The sequence below is a fragment of the Ammospiza caudacuta genome, chromosome 15 (genome assembly GCF_027887145.1).
Source record: "Ammospiza caudacuta isolate bAmmCau1 chromosome 15, bAmmCau1.pri, whole genome shotgun sequence".
In the NCBI taxonomy this organism is placed as follows: domain Eukaryota; kingdom Metazoa; phylum Chordata; class Aves; order Passeriformes; family Passerellidae; genus Ammospiza; species Ammospiza caudacuta.
The window spans coordinates 11,127,394-11,143,401 of NC_080607.1; the positions used below are offsets into that span (position 1 = coordinate 11,127,394).

At 53.4% G+C, this 16,008-nt stretch overlaps 1 protein-coding gene across 1 annotated transcript; it reads right to left on the reverse strand.

Annotated features, from left to right (window-relative positions):
* Nucleotides 1-1,411: 1,411 nt before the first annotated feature.
* On the reverse strand, nucleotides 1,412-15,377 carry GDAP1L1 (ganglioside induced differentiation associated protein 1 like 1). The gene is made up of 6 exons (XM_058814822.1): nucleotides 15,168-15,377; nucleotides 12,505-12,697; nucleotides 7,869-8,042; nucleotides 5,693-5,790; nucleotides 5,457-5,571; nucleotides 1,412-2,751 (listed from the first exon to the last, which is right to left on the reverse strand). The coding sequence occupies exons 1-6, from the start codon at nucleotides 15,345-15,347 to the stop codon at nucleotides 2,408-2,410; spliced, it is 1,104 nt and encodes a 367-aa protein (XP_058670805.1). The 5' UTR covers nucleotides 15,348-15,377; the 3' UTR covers nucleotides 1,412-2,407.
* Between the last annotated feature and the right edge of the window lie 631 nt (nucleotides 15,378-16,008).

A 16,008-nucleotide genomic window follows, 5' to 3' on the forward strand; every position in this document is an offset into this window, starting at 1 on the left:
TCTGCACCTCCATCCTGAGGTGCTGAGATCCCACAATTATTGACTATTTCTAGCTGAGAACCTGTATAAAATCCACCACAACAGCATCAGTGGCTTCCCAGCAGCCCACAGTGCAACACTGGTGACAGCTCCTCTCCTGTTCCAGCTGCTGGGCTTCCTCCTAACAGCTGCATTTTAACAGTGTACTCCTAACAAAACACACACCTATTTTCTCCAGTGTTCAGAGGTCTGATTTGCTCCATGGCTTTACAGTTCTGTGGTTTAAAATACAAAAATAAATAAAATTAAGGAGCAAAGTAACCAGCAGCAGTCTTGCAAAGCAGCTTCCTTCTGCCTCATTCTTGGGCTGAAACCCTAGCAATGGAGGAAGTTTTTGCTCTTCTTCCCTCTGGGTTTCCTGGCCTTGTAACCCATTAATATTCCTTTCCGGGCCTGGAGTGTGCATTTCATCAGCTTTTGGAGATCACCAGGGAATGTGCATGTAGGACTACAAACAAAGGGAAAAGGGTGAAATCCTGGTAAGGATTTTATGTTGGTGTACCTTTATAAGTATTTCTGGGGGGTTTATCACCAGCTAATTGACCAAAGAGAGGATGACCCCTAGTTCATTTTACACCTTTCAGATTCAGCAAAAGGGAGGAGCTCAGGGCACCCTCCTGCCTCCCTCTTCAACAAAAAGGAAAATAACTATTTCTTCTGAAGTCACTGACTCCACGAAGCAAATACTGAATTATTTGGGATATTGTGTGTCTGCAAGGTTTCCCTCAGGAGCCTCAGCTGCAGGAACCAGGTGGATTTAGGTTCTCACACCCCAATTTTAAGTGCTTACCCAACCACAGGGTGGTAACAGGGATAACACAGAGCCTCTGCAGCTACACAGCCTGTTGTATTCTAGAAGCCTGTCAGATCAGCCTTATGGCAAGCACCATATAAATGTGTGTTTTGCACTCTCGATGTGCTCATCTCCTTTAATTCCTGCTAAATATTCCCAATTCTGTGGCTGCCAGGTTGTACCAAAAGGTCCTGGGAAAGGTTGCTGCTTTCAAATGCATAAAGATAACCTTTGAATCAGAGGCAAATGCAATTCCTGTTATTTCAGCCACCCTTGGCATTCATTCCCAAGCCCTGAGATACAGCATGGCTCCCAGGGATCACTGGAGTGCCTGGAAAGCCAGCAGGCTGAGTGCTGACAGAAATTAGTGGTTGGAAGAGGAATACATATAATTTCCATGCAAGTTTTGTACCAGTGCAGTACATGAGGCAAAGCACAAACCACCTGCACATCCCAGTGCCCTGGGGCATGCCTTGCACTGGGACCAGAAGGATGTGGAACACATTTAGAGATGCGAAGCCATTACTCCTCCCATATGGTTTATTGAGGATCTCAGTTTCCAAAGCATGAGTAGCAGTGAGGCCTGTTATTCTTTCCAGCATGCAAAAGGCACAAGAAAGTCATCAATGTGATTCTGTGCAAAGTGTCCCTAAGAAAACACACAGCGAGGAAATGACAGAAAAGAGCCCCCGACGGAAGAAAGCCAAAGCGCCTTCAGGAAAGTGCTGAAAAGTTCTGAAAATGGTTGTACTTTTTCAGAGTCCAAATATGCTCAGTTGGTGAAAGATCCTTTGCAAATCCGTGAAAGAAAACTCAAGAGACAGAGCCAAAAGGCTTAAAACAATAATCTCCTTCATGTGCCAGAATTCAGGATGAAAGTCAAAACGATTTATCTCAAGGAAAAAGTGCGGCAGTTAAAGACAGACATTAAATTCTTTTAAAAAAAAGCCCACCAAAACCAGACGTAGAAAGTGGATACATTCTAAGAGCAGCTCAATAAAAAATATTCCTTTTAATGAAAATAATTTTTAAAATGGAATACTTGAAGAACATAAATCCACCTTGACTGTGACCAGCTACTGCACCCTGCTCCGAGCACGACAACACAACGCCTTCTAGAAGAAGAAAGTCCCCACTACCTGCATGTGTGAAATGTGGCCAGTGAACAATTTGGAAACACAAACACACAGGACCAAGTATCCAAGTCCCAGTAGTCAACTTGGGTGTTGGGAAGCCTCCTGGGATTCTGTCTGTCCCCCTGGAGCTGGTGGTGCTGGAGGCAGTGCCACTTCCCAGTGGGCAGGGCTGAGCCCATGAACCCTTGAGCCTCTGGCTGGAGTTGAATACCTAAACCTAAAAAAGGCATTTACAAGTTGACGCTTTTGTTGTTGTTGTTGTTGTTGTTGTTGTTGTCTTATTTCCTTGCAGTATAGGTTTCTACTTCTAGACTATGGAATGTTACATTAAACAATATAATTATTCATTACCTTGCTTCAAATTTCATTACAGTTACTGAGGCTTCATCATAATTTCACACAGCACAGAGACACCAAACTAAACACCAAGCAGTCAGCACTAGATGTATTTTTTCTTTAAGTACCAATAAGCAAAATATCCCATTCCCCCCAGAGATCCCATCAGGAAGGAGGCTCCAAGGAAGGAGGGAGGTTTCCGCTTGACCAGCCTGAAGGCGTTGGGTACCACTGCAGAGAGCAGCGTGGTGTGGATGTCTCCCAAAACTTTCCTGAAGGCGAAGCGTTTCTGTATCCTGTCAAAGAAGGACTGTAGGTTGGGTCTGCTGCCATCCTCCCAGTATTTCTTAGAGAGTCCCAGAAACTTGAGGCGGTGCAGGGTGGCTCCTAACAAGACATCGGCCAAAGTGAAGACGCATCCGCAGAGCCAAAGTTCACATTTCTGCCCTGGAGAGACAATACACAGAGCAGAGGTAAGAATCCCTTGGGGAGACACCTAAAAGCTTGCTCAAAAGGTCCACATAGGCAGGAGCATTTGTAGATCTGGGGTGTTTTTTCCCAGCTCTCTGATGGGCCAGGAGCTCAGAGCCCATCTACTGTGATGGAGGGTACGGGGTGCCAAAAGCTTGGAATAAGAGATGATGATTTATAGCCTGTGTGAATACACAAATTACTGGCTGCAAAGCAGCTCTGCTGCCTCTCCCCCAAGTCAAGAGCAGTAGGAGATCCCTGGAAAAGAGCCCTTTGCTCCCCTTGAAGGAAGATGCTGTGCAGTGACCCCTTGTGCTGTGTCAGTGCTCGGGGACAGCAGCAGTGTCTGCCCTTGGCAGCACCAGGAGCTGTTTCGGGAGTGTCACGTCAACCTGGCCTATTTTAGGGATGTGAGAAATCCTCAGAAATCAAAACCATTTGCTGCATGGCCTGGCTGCTCTCCCGTGTGTGCTGCTGGGGAGGTTCTGCCTTTGTTCTCTCTCCTGTACCAGGGACACCAAAACTGGCAGCACCTCTGTGCCAAGAGCCAGGATTTGGGGGAGACAGAGCTCAGGGTGGTTGCAGGACATGAAGAAAGACACTGAAGGGTTGAGAACCCCTGATAATGGGTGATCCCAGAAATAACCCAACTAGAGAGACATCCAAAAATAAACCAAGCTGCTGTTAGTTTGGAAAAAGCCGTTTCAGTCCAGGATATTGTTAAGCACTCCCTCAGTGCCCTTTCAATAGTGAGGAGCTGGGCTGGGATGGAGCTGAGGGAGATGAAAGAAGGTGCAGGTAAAGAACATCAGAAGGGACACAAAAATCCACACTCAGTCAGTTTTGCTCCATATTCCTGATTCTGGGGCTCTTCATTGTGCTGTGGCTATTGTGTCAGGAAAGAGAAGAGGGGCTGCATTAGAGCACCCCAGGGCAGACACTGCAGCTGCTGCAGGACCAGGCTGGGGCAATTATGGGTAATTAGCAACCCTCATTTGTGGCTGCTTGGCAGCCTGCCAGATCCTGCTGGAGGCACTGCCCAAGTGGACAGATTGCCTGTGCCTAATTAATCAATAAATATTTTCAGTGACTAATGACTCGTGCGGGTGCTGCAGCCAGAGCTTCTGGGGTGTGCTGGGACCCTGTGGGTGCTGCTGCTCAGCGGTGAGGGGAGCAGGGCTGAGGCAGCTGCATCACTCCAGGAGCTGCTGCAGGTGAAGGAGGAAGCACAGGTGGGGATGGTGAATTCAGGAGAGAGCTGTGATCCATCCGTGTCCCTCTGTCCCTCCTGGCTCTGGGCTGGATCCTCTGCTGAGGTCTGGAGCCCCTTGCAGCCCTGCCCAGCACCCAGTGGGGTGGAAGCACAGGCCAAGACTGTTCCCTGTGCATGCCCAGCAGCCCCAGGTGGGCTCAGCCTGTCCCTGCTGAAGGGGGTGACTGTGGCTGGGGTCTCCTGGTGCTGCTGCAGCACCTCCCACCCTGCTGCTGCTGCAGCCTGGGCTGCGTGGGCACAGAGCTGCTGCACCACAGCTCCTGGGAGCTTGCCAAGGTGGTGATCCTGCCCACTGCTGACATCCTGACCATGGGCACGGGGTGGGAGTTTGGGCAGGAGCAGCACACCAGGACTGAAGGCATTGGAGCACGTGGGTGCTGGCAATGCAGCAGCAGTGATGCCTCTGCTCCAGGCACCTGGGATGTCCTCCCAGGGCACCTCATTAGGCTGAATTCTGCTGTGCCAGCCCTCACAGCGGTTAATGAGGGTGTCAGAGGAAATTAGGGCAAGGCAGGATGCCACAATGAGCACATCAGGGCTCCTGGTAAATCCCCAGCCCCCTGCCCTGCAGGGCCCCACCTTGGCACCTCCAAGAGCTCTCCAGGGTGGCCCTGAGTGACGCAGGGCTGCCCAGGGCAGGGCCAGCTGTGGGAACTTCCCCTCATTGACTGTGCCTGGGCTCTGCACCTGGCCCCTGGTGCTGGCAGCCCTCGAGGCCGGGGCTCTGAGCGCTGCCAGCAGTGAGGCACAGAGGAGGCAGGCTGGCATCACCCAGGGGTGATGGCAGGACAAGCGCTGCCCAGCTGTGCCCAGGCACCCCTGGCTGCCAGGGCAGCTCTGGGCAGGCTCCCAGCACCGTTGTTGGCTGTCAGGGATGGCTGGTGTCCCTGTCTCCCACCTGCTGGCCTGTGACGCAGGCTCTGTAAGGGCTCTGCCCTCCAGGGCCCCTCAGATTCCTGGATTTCCCTGCCCGTGCTCCTCTGGGATGTCCCCAGTCTGGTGATGTGAGGGTTTTCTGTCGCACACGTCCCCATCTCTGCACTTTCAGCTCCTCGTGGTGCTGGGGCCAGCCTGCTGCTTCCTAAACCAGCAGAGCATCAGTCACTGTCAGTCCCTTGCTGGGGTAGAGGGCACCTGCCATCACCCTGAGGTGACTTTGGGGCTCCCAAAGAGCACCCATGAGGACAGGGCTCCTGCTATTCCCTGTGGCAAGGGGTGCAGGGCTGGTTTACCAGGGGTTAGTAAGAGCATGGCTGCAACAACATCAGTGTACCCAAAACCAGGAGAGCCCAGAGGCAGCCCCAGACCCAGCAGAGGTTGCTCCATGGGAGTTGTTCATCAGATGCAAATCTTGGCTGTTTCTGGTGCTGCACCTCAGCCTCGTGTGGGAACACAGCCCCGTGCCTACCTTGGTACTCCAATTTCCTTTTCTCCAGCTCAGCCTCAATCTGGTCAAGCACCATCCCAAGTTCTCCAAGGATCTTCTTCAAGTAGTTCACATTGTCGTGCTCCAGGATCTTGGCCTGGGTGGAGAGCAGGGTTAGAATGTGGAGTAAGTGGATGCAAGGACACAAAGCACCAGGTGCCCATGGCAGGTCTGTGTTCCCCCAGCACCAGGGATGTGTGTGGCTTTGACCAACTCACCATGAGCTTCTTCTGCTTGGAGAGGTAAGGCTCAGAGAGCTGTGGCTCCTCTTCATGGTCCAGCTTCATCAGGTCCGTGGTGGCATTAGCTAAATGTCCTGGGGGACACAGAAAGAGAGGCTGGGATAAGCAGTGTGTGACAGCAAATCACCTCATCCTGCAGCCCAAAATATGGCTGTAGCACCAAGGGAAAACATCCCAGAGAGCTAAAATGGGCAAAATCCGTGGCTTGCTGCTGCTGTGCTTTCACATCTGAGGGTATGTGGCTCTGTCAGCTGTCCCTGCACACAGGGATCTCACAGGGCAGGGCTGGCTCCAAGGTATGGCCAATCCCCCTCCCTGTGGTGACTCCCAGCCTGAGAGTTTCAGCTCTTCATTTCCCCTGCTGGATTCACACTAGAGCTGCTGGAAGTTCTGTCTGTTGCTTGCTGGTTAAGCACAGCCTGGGGCTTGCCCATAACCTGGCCCCTGCAGCTCCATCCCCAGCAGGCTGAGCCTGTGGGATGCCTGAGCTGCCTGCCCACACTCAGGTGTGCATTCAGAGCAGTGGGGCAGGGAGGGAGTGCTCCCTCCTGGGTGAAGCTGTCCCTCAGTTCCCTGGTGTGGGGCCCAGCATGGGCATGGAGAGATGCTCACTCACCCCTCTGCCTCTCTGGGCACAGGGAGGATGGGAAGGGCTTTGTGCAAGGGAGCTAGAGGAGGGAGAGGGGCAGAGTGAAAGGAAGAAAGGAATCCTAGAGGCAGAGTAACACCTAAGGGATAGCATAAATTACCCAAAGTTGGGCTAATATCATCCAGCCAGGGACCATCTGTCTTTCCCTCCTTGTTCCTCCACCAAGGGAGGCCTTGGCTCTGCCAGGGTGCTGATGCAGGAGGTGCCAGGGCCAGTGGGGTGGGAGCCAGCAGCAGGCTGTGCACTGCTATAAAATGCTGAAATTCCCATTTTTGCCGTGAGCTTGTGCTTGCTAAGGCTGCCAAGCAGCTCTCCTGGGGCTGCAACTCAGATGGAGACCTGGATATCATCCTGATTTCATTCCCCTTGGGAGAGCCTGGAACCTGGGTTCACCCTCTCCTTGGGACACCACAGCATCGATTCCCCTCAGCACCCATTGCAGCAGGGCAGCTGAGCCATTGCCTGGGGGCAGGAGATGAGCTGGGGAGGAAGGACACCATCAGCACACGGACCTGCTCATACCCCTTCTGTGGCTTGGGAAAATGCCACCAGTGACAGGGTTTGGACAAGGAGATGTGTTCAGAGACCTCAGCAGAGTGCTGGGGAGGTGATGTGAGGCGGATGGGGGCTGAAGCCATCCCAGCCACACCCTTTGGGGAAGGGAGGGGCTCTGGCCTACTTCAGCCCGAGGTCTGGGGGTGGAGGTGACACTTGGTGACATGGGGACAGCTGTCTGTGACGGGTGTCAGCAGAGGCGGGGCAGACCACAAGCTGCACCTCAGGACCTGCCTATTTCTCTCTGTGCACAAGTGCATCCCACCCCAGCAGGACCATCTGGGACCCAGGAAACGAAAGGGATGGGGGTGGGAACAGTGTTTTCTATGGGCTCAGCTTGGGGCTGGACCCTAAAGGAAGGGAGGGACCTGAGACGTGCCAACACCCTCCTGACAAGGTCACTTTTCTGGCCAGGAATTCTCTCCAGGAGCAATCCCTGCCATTGAGTTATATTAAGCATCGTCAATGTTTCATGAGCACTTGAAGGACGGGCACACAGACTTGTGCCGATTCATGCACCGCCTGCAACTCAATCTGGCTGCTCCCTCCTGCCTCTGCCCTTGGAGTTATTGCAGGGAGAGGGGCAAATTCCTGTGACCCAGAAAGAGCTGAGGAGAAGCATGGGAGCCTGGACACCCCGTGAGTTAGGAAGTCTCTCTAGGATACCAGCAATTCCCAGGTCAGAGCTGAGGAGATGCATGGGAGCCTGGACACCCCAGGGGAAGTTAGGAAGTCCCTTTAGGATGCCTGCAGTTCCCAGATCAGGGAATTGCACTTGTGTGGGTGCTGCAGGCAGAGCTTCTTGGGTGTGGTGGGGACCCTGTGGGTGTTCTGTGTGCTTTGCCATTTCCCAGCTGTCCTTTGGCAGGAAGGGGAGACGAGCAGGAGCACGGTGGGCTGTGGAGCCTAGAGGAGCTGGGCAGCCCCCCGGGAAGGCGACTGACTTACTGCGGATCTCAGTGGTGGCGTACTTTGGGATCATGGAGTCGGTGGTGAGCTCGGGGTGCAGGATGCAGCCGTGCGTGTAGGCGTCCATGGGCAGCGAGTCCAGCAGCTCCCGGTACTGCAGCACCCGCGAATGCAGCGCGCTGCCCGGCTCGGGGATCAGCTGCGGCACGTTCTCTGCACGGCCAGGGAAAAGGCGTTATTGGTCAGACACAGCGGAAATTCTCCAGAGCAAAAATCCGTTTTGATTTAGGTGAAATGCACATCTATCGCTGTACAAATCACCAACAGGATGGGACTGCTAGGAACGTGCCTTGAGCTGTTTTATTCTCCAGCGTCAGTCTCATTACATGGTTATGACAATGGGAAGATGTAGGGGGTTACAGTATGGGTAAATGAGGGTGGTATAGAATGAAATCTTATCCCCCAAAGAGCTGCAGCTGAACCAATTAGTAAAGAGTAGGAGCAGGCCTGATGTTAACAGGCCACACCTGTAGCCAATAAGAAGAGTGAGATAAAAGAGTGGATTGGTGGGAACTGGAGTCAGTTGGCTACTGCAAGGACAAGTCAGTGCTTTGAGAAGCTGCCTACAAGAAAACATCAAGGTGGTACAAAACTCTAGAAATATGGAACCCTTGTAATGTAATGACAATAGAACTTTTGCAATATAATGACAACAGGAAGATGCCACCAGCTCACATCCCAGGCAGCAGACCGAGAACTTAATGCTACAACTTACTTTATAAGTTTTTTGACCAATCACACAAAGCAAAAGCACATTGACAGTAGTTCTATCCAATCACTATAAGCACACGTACCTTTGGTTAAAACAATGCCTGTTTATTTTGAATACAATAATATTCAGGCAATATTTCATCCAGGCAGGAGCCTTAAAACACAATGCACAGAGCTCCATTATTAAGCTTAAAACTTCCTAATATCTTGCTAGATAAACTTTTCTGTAGCTTAGGGTGTTATTCTAGACAAACATTAATATACAACCATTGTTCTATTTGTCCTTGCTTTTCTACTTTTTACATAATTTTCTTGCTGATCTATCTCATGGCTACTGCTTAGCTCTAATCACAGTTCTGCTGTCTCTGAGGCTTGCCTTTTGCAGCTTTCCCAAAACTTTCTGATTTATGGATTCCCACACATCTTTGAGTTAAGTCTGTAGCTTGGAAACACAGCTGTTTAATCTGACTGCCTGTTCTTGTAGAAAGCCTATGCTCAGAGAAACTGCTTCAGCCAAAGGACAGAGATAAGGGGGGCAGACAGAGAGACTGTTAGAGAGGGGGCAGCCTGACCCAGGAATTCTTTCTGATAAAGAAGAATTAGCGGCAAATGTCACGTGAAAACATTAGAATGAATATGTGTAAACCTATTGTGAAATGGCATGCATATGTATTTGAGAGAGAGAGATAAAAGAGGATCTAGAGTTCCCAGAGGTACACATATATTTTGAAGGGAGCAGTCCCCGCTTTACAACTTTCACACAAGTTGTGGAGTTTGTTTGCTTCCACAAATCAGCAATACCTGGGAGGGCTCAGGTGCTCCTTGGCAGCTCCTCAGCTGCTCAGGACAGCAGGGAGCAATCCTGCTGGGATAGCAGGGCTGCCTGGGGCAGAGCTTTCACTCAAATCTGCCAGCTCTGCCCTCGCCCTCCCTGCTGCCCATGCCAGCCAGGAGTGCAGCCAGCCCGTGCCCTGAGATGGACAAACCCACGGGATCACAGGGGAATGTAGGGATGTCATTACCCAGCCCCAGAGCCCTGGTGTTCCCTGGGGTCAGTGCAGCCAGCCCTGATCTCCACACTCTAATTTCTTGTCTCTTAGAATGGGAGAAAAATTTTCCTGGTCTGCAGAAAAGAGTTAAAAGATGGGGATTTGAGTTTAGGATCTCTTGAGTCTCCAGTGACAGTGAGGTACCTCATAATCTTGGGCTTCCTTAAAAATCCCCAAATGGGCAATCAGAGTAGATGACCAAAGAAGCCCAGTGCATCTTCCCTCCATGCTCAGCCAGTGTCTCAGCTGCAGGAACATCCTTTGCCCTGGCTGGCTCTGCTCCTCCCTGCCTTGTTGGGTTTATTCACTTTCCATGGATAGTAATTTGCATTGTGCCTTTTATTACTCTGTCAGCTCAAAATACAAGGCAGGTGACACCAGAAGAAGCAAAACATTGCTCTTGTCTCCCCCAGGATTTTTAACTCTCCCAGGTTTTTAAGGGATCATAAATGTTTATAGTGTCTACAGGCAGTGAGTAAATCCACCACCAGGACTCTGACTGTTGTTCACATCCTGCCTGCAGCACTGGGCTCTCCACATCCCAGTGTCCCCACCTGAGTTGGGTCATGTTGGCAGGGTTTTAGCAGATGTGAGCAGGGCAGCCCCTTGTCTCAGGGCCTGAAGTGACAGCTGTGCTCTGCCCAGCCCTGCTGCAGGTGGCAGGACCTGGCCTTGCCATTACTGTGCCTGCTGGTGCCCATGGCTGGATAAGAACCAGGCAAATTTTGGTGCCTCCTGTACTGGAAATCTCATGGCTCTGACCCAGCCTGTCCCTGCTGGAAGGCTCCACGAGTTGTCCCACGGATAGGCATCAGTGTCACTGCCCCCAGAGCAAGGGGAGGTTTTGGTGGCTCCTCCCTGCCAAGGGCTGCTCCCTGCCTGCACTGCCTGGGCTCCAGCTCTCCAAGTGGGGATTTTCCACCCGAGAAAAGTGATCAGATGAGTGAAACAACAACTGACCTATAGCTTGTGTACTCCTTCCACAGGGCCCTGGCCAGCAGCCAAAGGGCTGGGGCTGAGGCTGGGAACAGCACATGCAGAGGGACTGCTCCATCCTGCAGGAAGATGGAGCAACCACAATGAAATAGCAGCGTGCTGGCCACCAGCCCACGTCCTTCAGCATGTTCCAGGGAAGTTTTTCATTGGGATGGCCTGGCTTGCCTTTACATGCCACAGCAACCCACACATAGAGGCTGCTGATGCACTCTGTGGCTGTGCAAGGGGGTGCAGACCTTGGAGGACACTACTGCCTGGAAGAAATGTTGCCCTGATCAGTTTCTGGCTTTCTGGGCACTGCTGGGCAGTGTCCTAGTGAGAAACATCCTCAAATGTGGCTTATTGGCACTATTCACTGCTATTTTTGGGAAAATGAAAACATTTACCCACACACTACCCTTTACTGATAGCTGGACCCCAGTGTGTGTAAGCAGCTGATAAAGGCCATGCCCTTAGCCCAGGGGAAAACACAGCTCAGTAAAAATACCCTGCAAAGGCATTTTCAAACTGTACACACTTTTGCAAGGTGGCTGATTCCCCCTCAGATCAGCACTGCCACATCCTGGCAATGCTTTTGGCAGCTGCACTGCTGGGTGATGTGATGGAGCAGAGCATGGAGCAGGGAGTGATGCTCTGGGCCTGGAGCTTCCCCTCTCCATTTCCCAGCAGAAAGGTCAGAAACTGCACCTGGCTGGAAAACCTCAACGACAGGAGTTTCCCAGTGCTCGGACAGCTCTGTGTGCCCCTCCTGCTGGGGACAGCCTGTTGTCACATATGTCAGACCACCTGCCCTTCGCAGAGACCAGCTGAAGTGGTGCAGGGACTGACACCCCCTGATGTCCCCTGTGCTGGGGCTGCTGCCAGGCAGGAAAGCAGCTGCCATTCCCTAGGACGTGCTGCTGGTGTGGGATTCTCCTGCTGCCCCTCTGGGAGGGAGCTCTGTGCCTCCATGGAGCAGCAGCGCAGTGGAGGGGCCAGGAGAGGACAGCAGCTGAGCTGGCAAGGAGCCCTGGCTCTGGGAGCTATTTTGAGATGTTTTTGATGTCTCTGTTGCAAGGGGATAGATGCTGGGCTGAACATTGTGATGACAAAGCCTGAGATCCCTGCTCAGCTTTGAAGGCTGCCCTGTGGGTGTCCCAGCCCAGCAACCCCCAGGACTGGGGGGATGAGGGTGAAGGGGTGTGAGATGCCAGGGAGAGGCTGCTGAGCAAAGCTGAGCTCTGTCTCAGCATCCCGGTGTGCAAGGCCTGCAGCCCTGCTCCAGGGGAATGTGAGCTTCCCTCTCCTGGCTGTCCCTTCCTCTGGGTTTGTGTCACATCATCCTCCCATGGTCCTCAGCACTGCTGGCTGGTTTTCACTTTAGAGAGGCTGTTTTCTCTGAGGCACAGCAGGGACAGCAGGGTCCCCTGGCCCAGGAATCCTGGAAGAAGCAGGGAGAGGAGCAGCAGCACACAGCTTACACCCACCTTCTCTCAGCAGAGGCCCTTTTGCCCCTTTACACAAAGGGACAAAGCACAGATGTGTCTAAAGTCAGAGGTGTTCCTATGGGCTGTGCCCCAGTGGGGACTCTGGTGAAATGCCACCATGCACTGTGGGGACGGAGAGAAATTGTCTGGTTAGGAAACCTGACTTCCAGGACAGAAAAAGGGGAACTTAGCTACCACAACCCTCAGAGCCTCCAGCAAGGGATTTCTGCTGTAAATTCTTCAATTTCATGGGAAAACATACAAGTCTGGGGTGGGCTGGTGTCTTGCTGATCTTCTGGGGTGAAGATAAAACTTTAAAGGAAAAAAGTAGATCAGTTTAAAATGTGGACTAGACATGAATTTCCTCTGAGGCAGAGCCCAGCCTTGCCCTACCTCCCGTGAAGTTCTTCTCCATGTAGTCGATGATCTGGTTGTAGTCGCTGATGATGTTGTCCCTGTGGATGATGACGGGCACCTCCTCGCCCAGGTTGAGCCGCATGAACCAGGGCTCCTTGTGCTCCATCAGGGGCATGCTGACGTCCCGCTCCTCGCAGGGCAGCCCCTTCTCTGCGATCACCAGCCGCACCTGGGGCAGGCAGCCAGGGAGAAAGGGCTCAGCACAACACTCTGAGCTGCTCTCCAGTCCCCACTACCCCATTACACCCCCAAAACTTTCCCTTAAATTTAAACACTGTTTAAGTTAACTTAAACTTAATCCTGATGTGCCAGGATCACGGGCTTGCCCTGCAAGAAGCCAAGCAGCTGTAGCCATGGGACAGCTGCAAAGAGTTAATTTTCCTGGCAAAGAGGGGACACCCAAACCCATCCTGTCTTCTCAGAATCATGGACCATCCTCCCTGGTCCTGGTTGCCTCAGGAAAGCCAATCCCTCATGGGTGGAGGGAGGCAGGAGCTCTCCAGCTGGGGGAGTAATGCTGCTGTGGATCCCAGCACATACTGAGGAAGAAAAGGAGGAGGAAGAGGAGGAAGAGGAGGAAGAGGAGGAAGCAGGGCTGCAGCAATGTTATGCTTACACTTGCACCCAGTGAGTGCTGCTGGCTGGCTGAAGGAGACCTGGATGCTGACTCAGGTATGTTCCACTCTCAGGAGTGGACTCTGTTCTGTGAGAAGTTCCAGGCAGCCCCTGTGACCCTGCACAGCATTCCTCCTCCTCCTCTTCCTCCATGCTGACATTATCTCGAGGGCATCACCCAGCACCTTCACACCTCTTGTGTCAAACCTCCCCTTCCCCTGCCCTCCTCCAGCCCTGGGCCTGCCCAGCACGGCAGGGATGGCACCCACACATCTCAGGGGTGGGAAAGGTGAGTCCAGCCTTGCAGAGGGGCAGGAGGAGGCGGGAGTGGGGCTGATTGTGGGACACCATCACCATCCCCATCCCCACCTCAGGGCTGATCCTGCTGCTCTGCTCTGTGCATTAAACAGTGCTGAATATGCACTCAGGGATGGCATTTTGGGCTTCTGGGTTATAAAACCTGACTATTATGAACTAAGTATGTCAAACACAAAAAAAAAAAAAAGCCCACGGGGGATGTGAGAAAGCCATGATTTACAGAACCATCAAATGAGGCAAAAATACTTGTTTTCATCCAACTAGCAGCAGCTAAAAATACAATTTAACATATATAAGCCTTTCTGTGAGTACTTCAGAGTTCCTGGGGAATTAGTCATTAATTATTCACAGGACTGGCGAGTTAATTTTTTTTCTTTTAAAGTCAAACAAGAGAAAGCCTGGTTCCTCCTGGTTCCTTCCTTCCTAGAGAAAGGGTTCCTCAACTGCAACTCGCTCCTGGCCTTTTCCTCTCAGCTGATAAATAAACCTCAGCCAGCACCACCTGGGGTATCCAGTACCATCTGGGGTATCCAGCACCACCCGGGGTATCCAGCACCACTGGGGGTATCCAGAACCACCTGGGGTATCCAGTACCACCCGGGGGTATCCAGCACCATCTGGGGTATCCAGCACCACTGGGGGTATCCAGCACCACCCGGGGTATCCAGAACCACGCAGGGTATCCAGAACCACCCGGGGTATCCAGCACCATCAGGGATATCCAGCCCCAGGCTCCCTGTGCTGCTTTCAGGAGCTGAAGGCCTGGCAGGAGGCAGCCAGGGGTCCCTGCCAACACCCCAAAGGGGATCCCAGGCTGAGGTGACAAAACATTCCCGGGAATTGCGCGGGGAGCCGGGCACGAGCATCCCCGGCAGTGCGGATCCTGCCGACCATGTGCAGCCCCCTGCTGCATCGGGCATCCTCCCTCCTTTGTGTCTGCTGGCAGGAACGGGCACCTCTGCCCGGCCTTCCCGCCGGGCTGTGCAGCTCGGGGAGGCCCTGGCACCGGGAACTTGGTGTTCCGACGCCCACCCCTGCGAGCAGCCCATTCTCCATATGGTGTTCATGGCTCGGGAATGATGCGGAGTTTGAGGCTGGGGGTGAAGGCTGGGTTTGCCACACAGCTGCCGTGCTGCGAAATGAGCATTTACTATTGTGTGAAAAACGGGATTTCTTGCTGGGGCAATCCGGGAATAGAATTTCCAGGGCGCTGCTGCAGTGTGAGGGGTGAATCATCGCTGCGTGCCGGGGTCCGGGATGCTCTCCCGGGTACCAGCCTGGCTCGGGCTGCCTCTCCTCCCGCAGCATCAGCATCAGCAGCATCAGGGTGGTCCCGGCCCGGCTCTGCCTTTGTCTGCGCTCCCGGCCACGCCAGTCTGGGGCTGGCAGCGAGCACAAAAGCCGAGGCGGCTCCCGGTGCAAGCCGTGATACCAAAGCAAAGGCAAGATTTGGCCGAGCCCCCTCCCCCCACATCCTCATCCTCATCCTCATCCCCTCCCCAGGCAGATGCTGTAAAAGGTACAGAGATCTGCCTGGCCGCACGCTGCTGCCCCGGCCAGCCACGGGGCTGAGCCCCTCGCTCTCCCCCAGTGCATCCATCCGTCCACCCGTCCGTCCATCCATCCATCCTCCCGAGCAAAGCGATGCCCTGGCACCTGGAGGTGATTCTCGCCCCAGCGCCCGGCCGAGCGATCATTCTCTTTACCTTTTGTGAGCTGAAAGACTGGGTCCAGTGGTACAAAACCAATGTGTCCTGCGATTTGAGAGCGGGGTCCGTCGGGTCGTGATTTTCCTCGCCTTCCGTGGATTTCCCCGCGCTGTTCTCCAGCGCCGAGATGGGCCACCAGCTGCAGTTGGTGGGAGTAACATTATTGGGAGTCGCCATGACAGCAGCGAGCGAGCGGGAGAGGGACGGGAGAGCGGCGCCAGCCCCGCATCGCATCACATGGGCTCCAGGCAGCCCATCCCCGGGGCAGCCCCGGCCCCCGGGCACTGCGGGCGCGGGTCACGGCTCGGGCGGCTCCCGGTGCCGCTCCCGGTGCCGCTCCCGGTGCCGCTCCCGGTGCCGCCGCTGGGCTCGCTGCCCGTGCCCGCGCGTGGCGGGGCTCCCACGGAAACGTGCAGGCATCGCTTCCCGAGAGGAGTCAGCAGAGGAGGCTCCCGCCTGCCGGCTCGGCAATCCGGGGCAGCTCCAACCCCTGCGGCTGCCTAAGAACATTTTTCAGCAGAGATTAAGATTTTTTTTTTTTTTTTTGAGTGCTTTAGATATGGCGGATGTGTAAAGAATAGCCACAGTGATGGACACTGGCTTTAAAATGCCTAGAAGGTGTCGTTGTAGCTTTCAGGGAAAGAAGCAGCAATGGCTCTTTAAAGGTATTCAATTATTTTTGGAAAGCACAAATTAATTTTTGCCTATTGGGTGTTATGTAGCCCATACAAAAAGCCCAGGAGCCTTTGGTGTGTGCCAGCTGGGGGTCACTTCCAGAATTAGCAAGGTGTGTCACAATTCCAAACCGGCCAGGACACTCAGAGGGCACTGGGGCTTC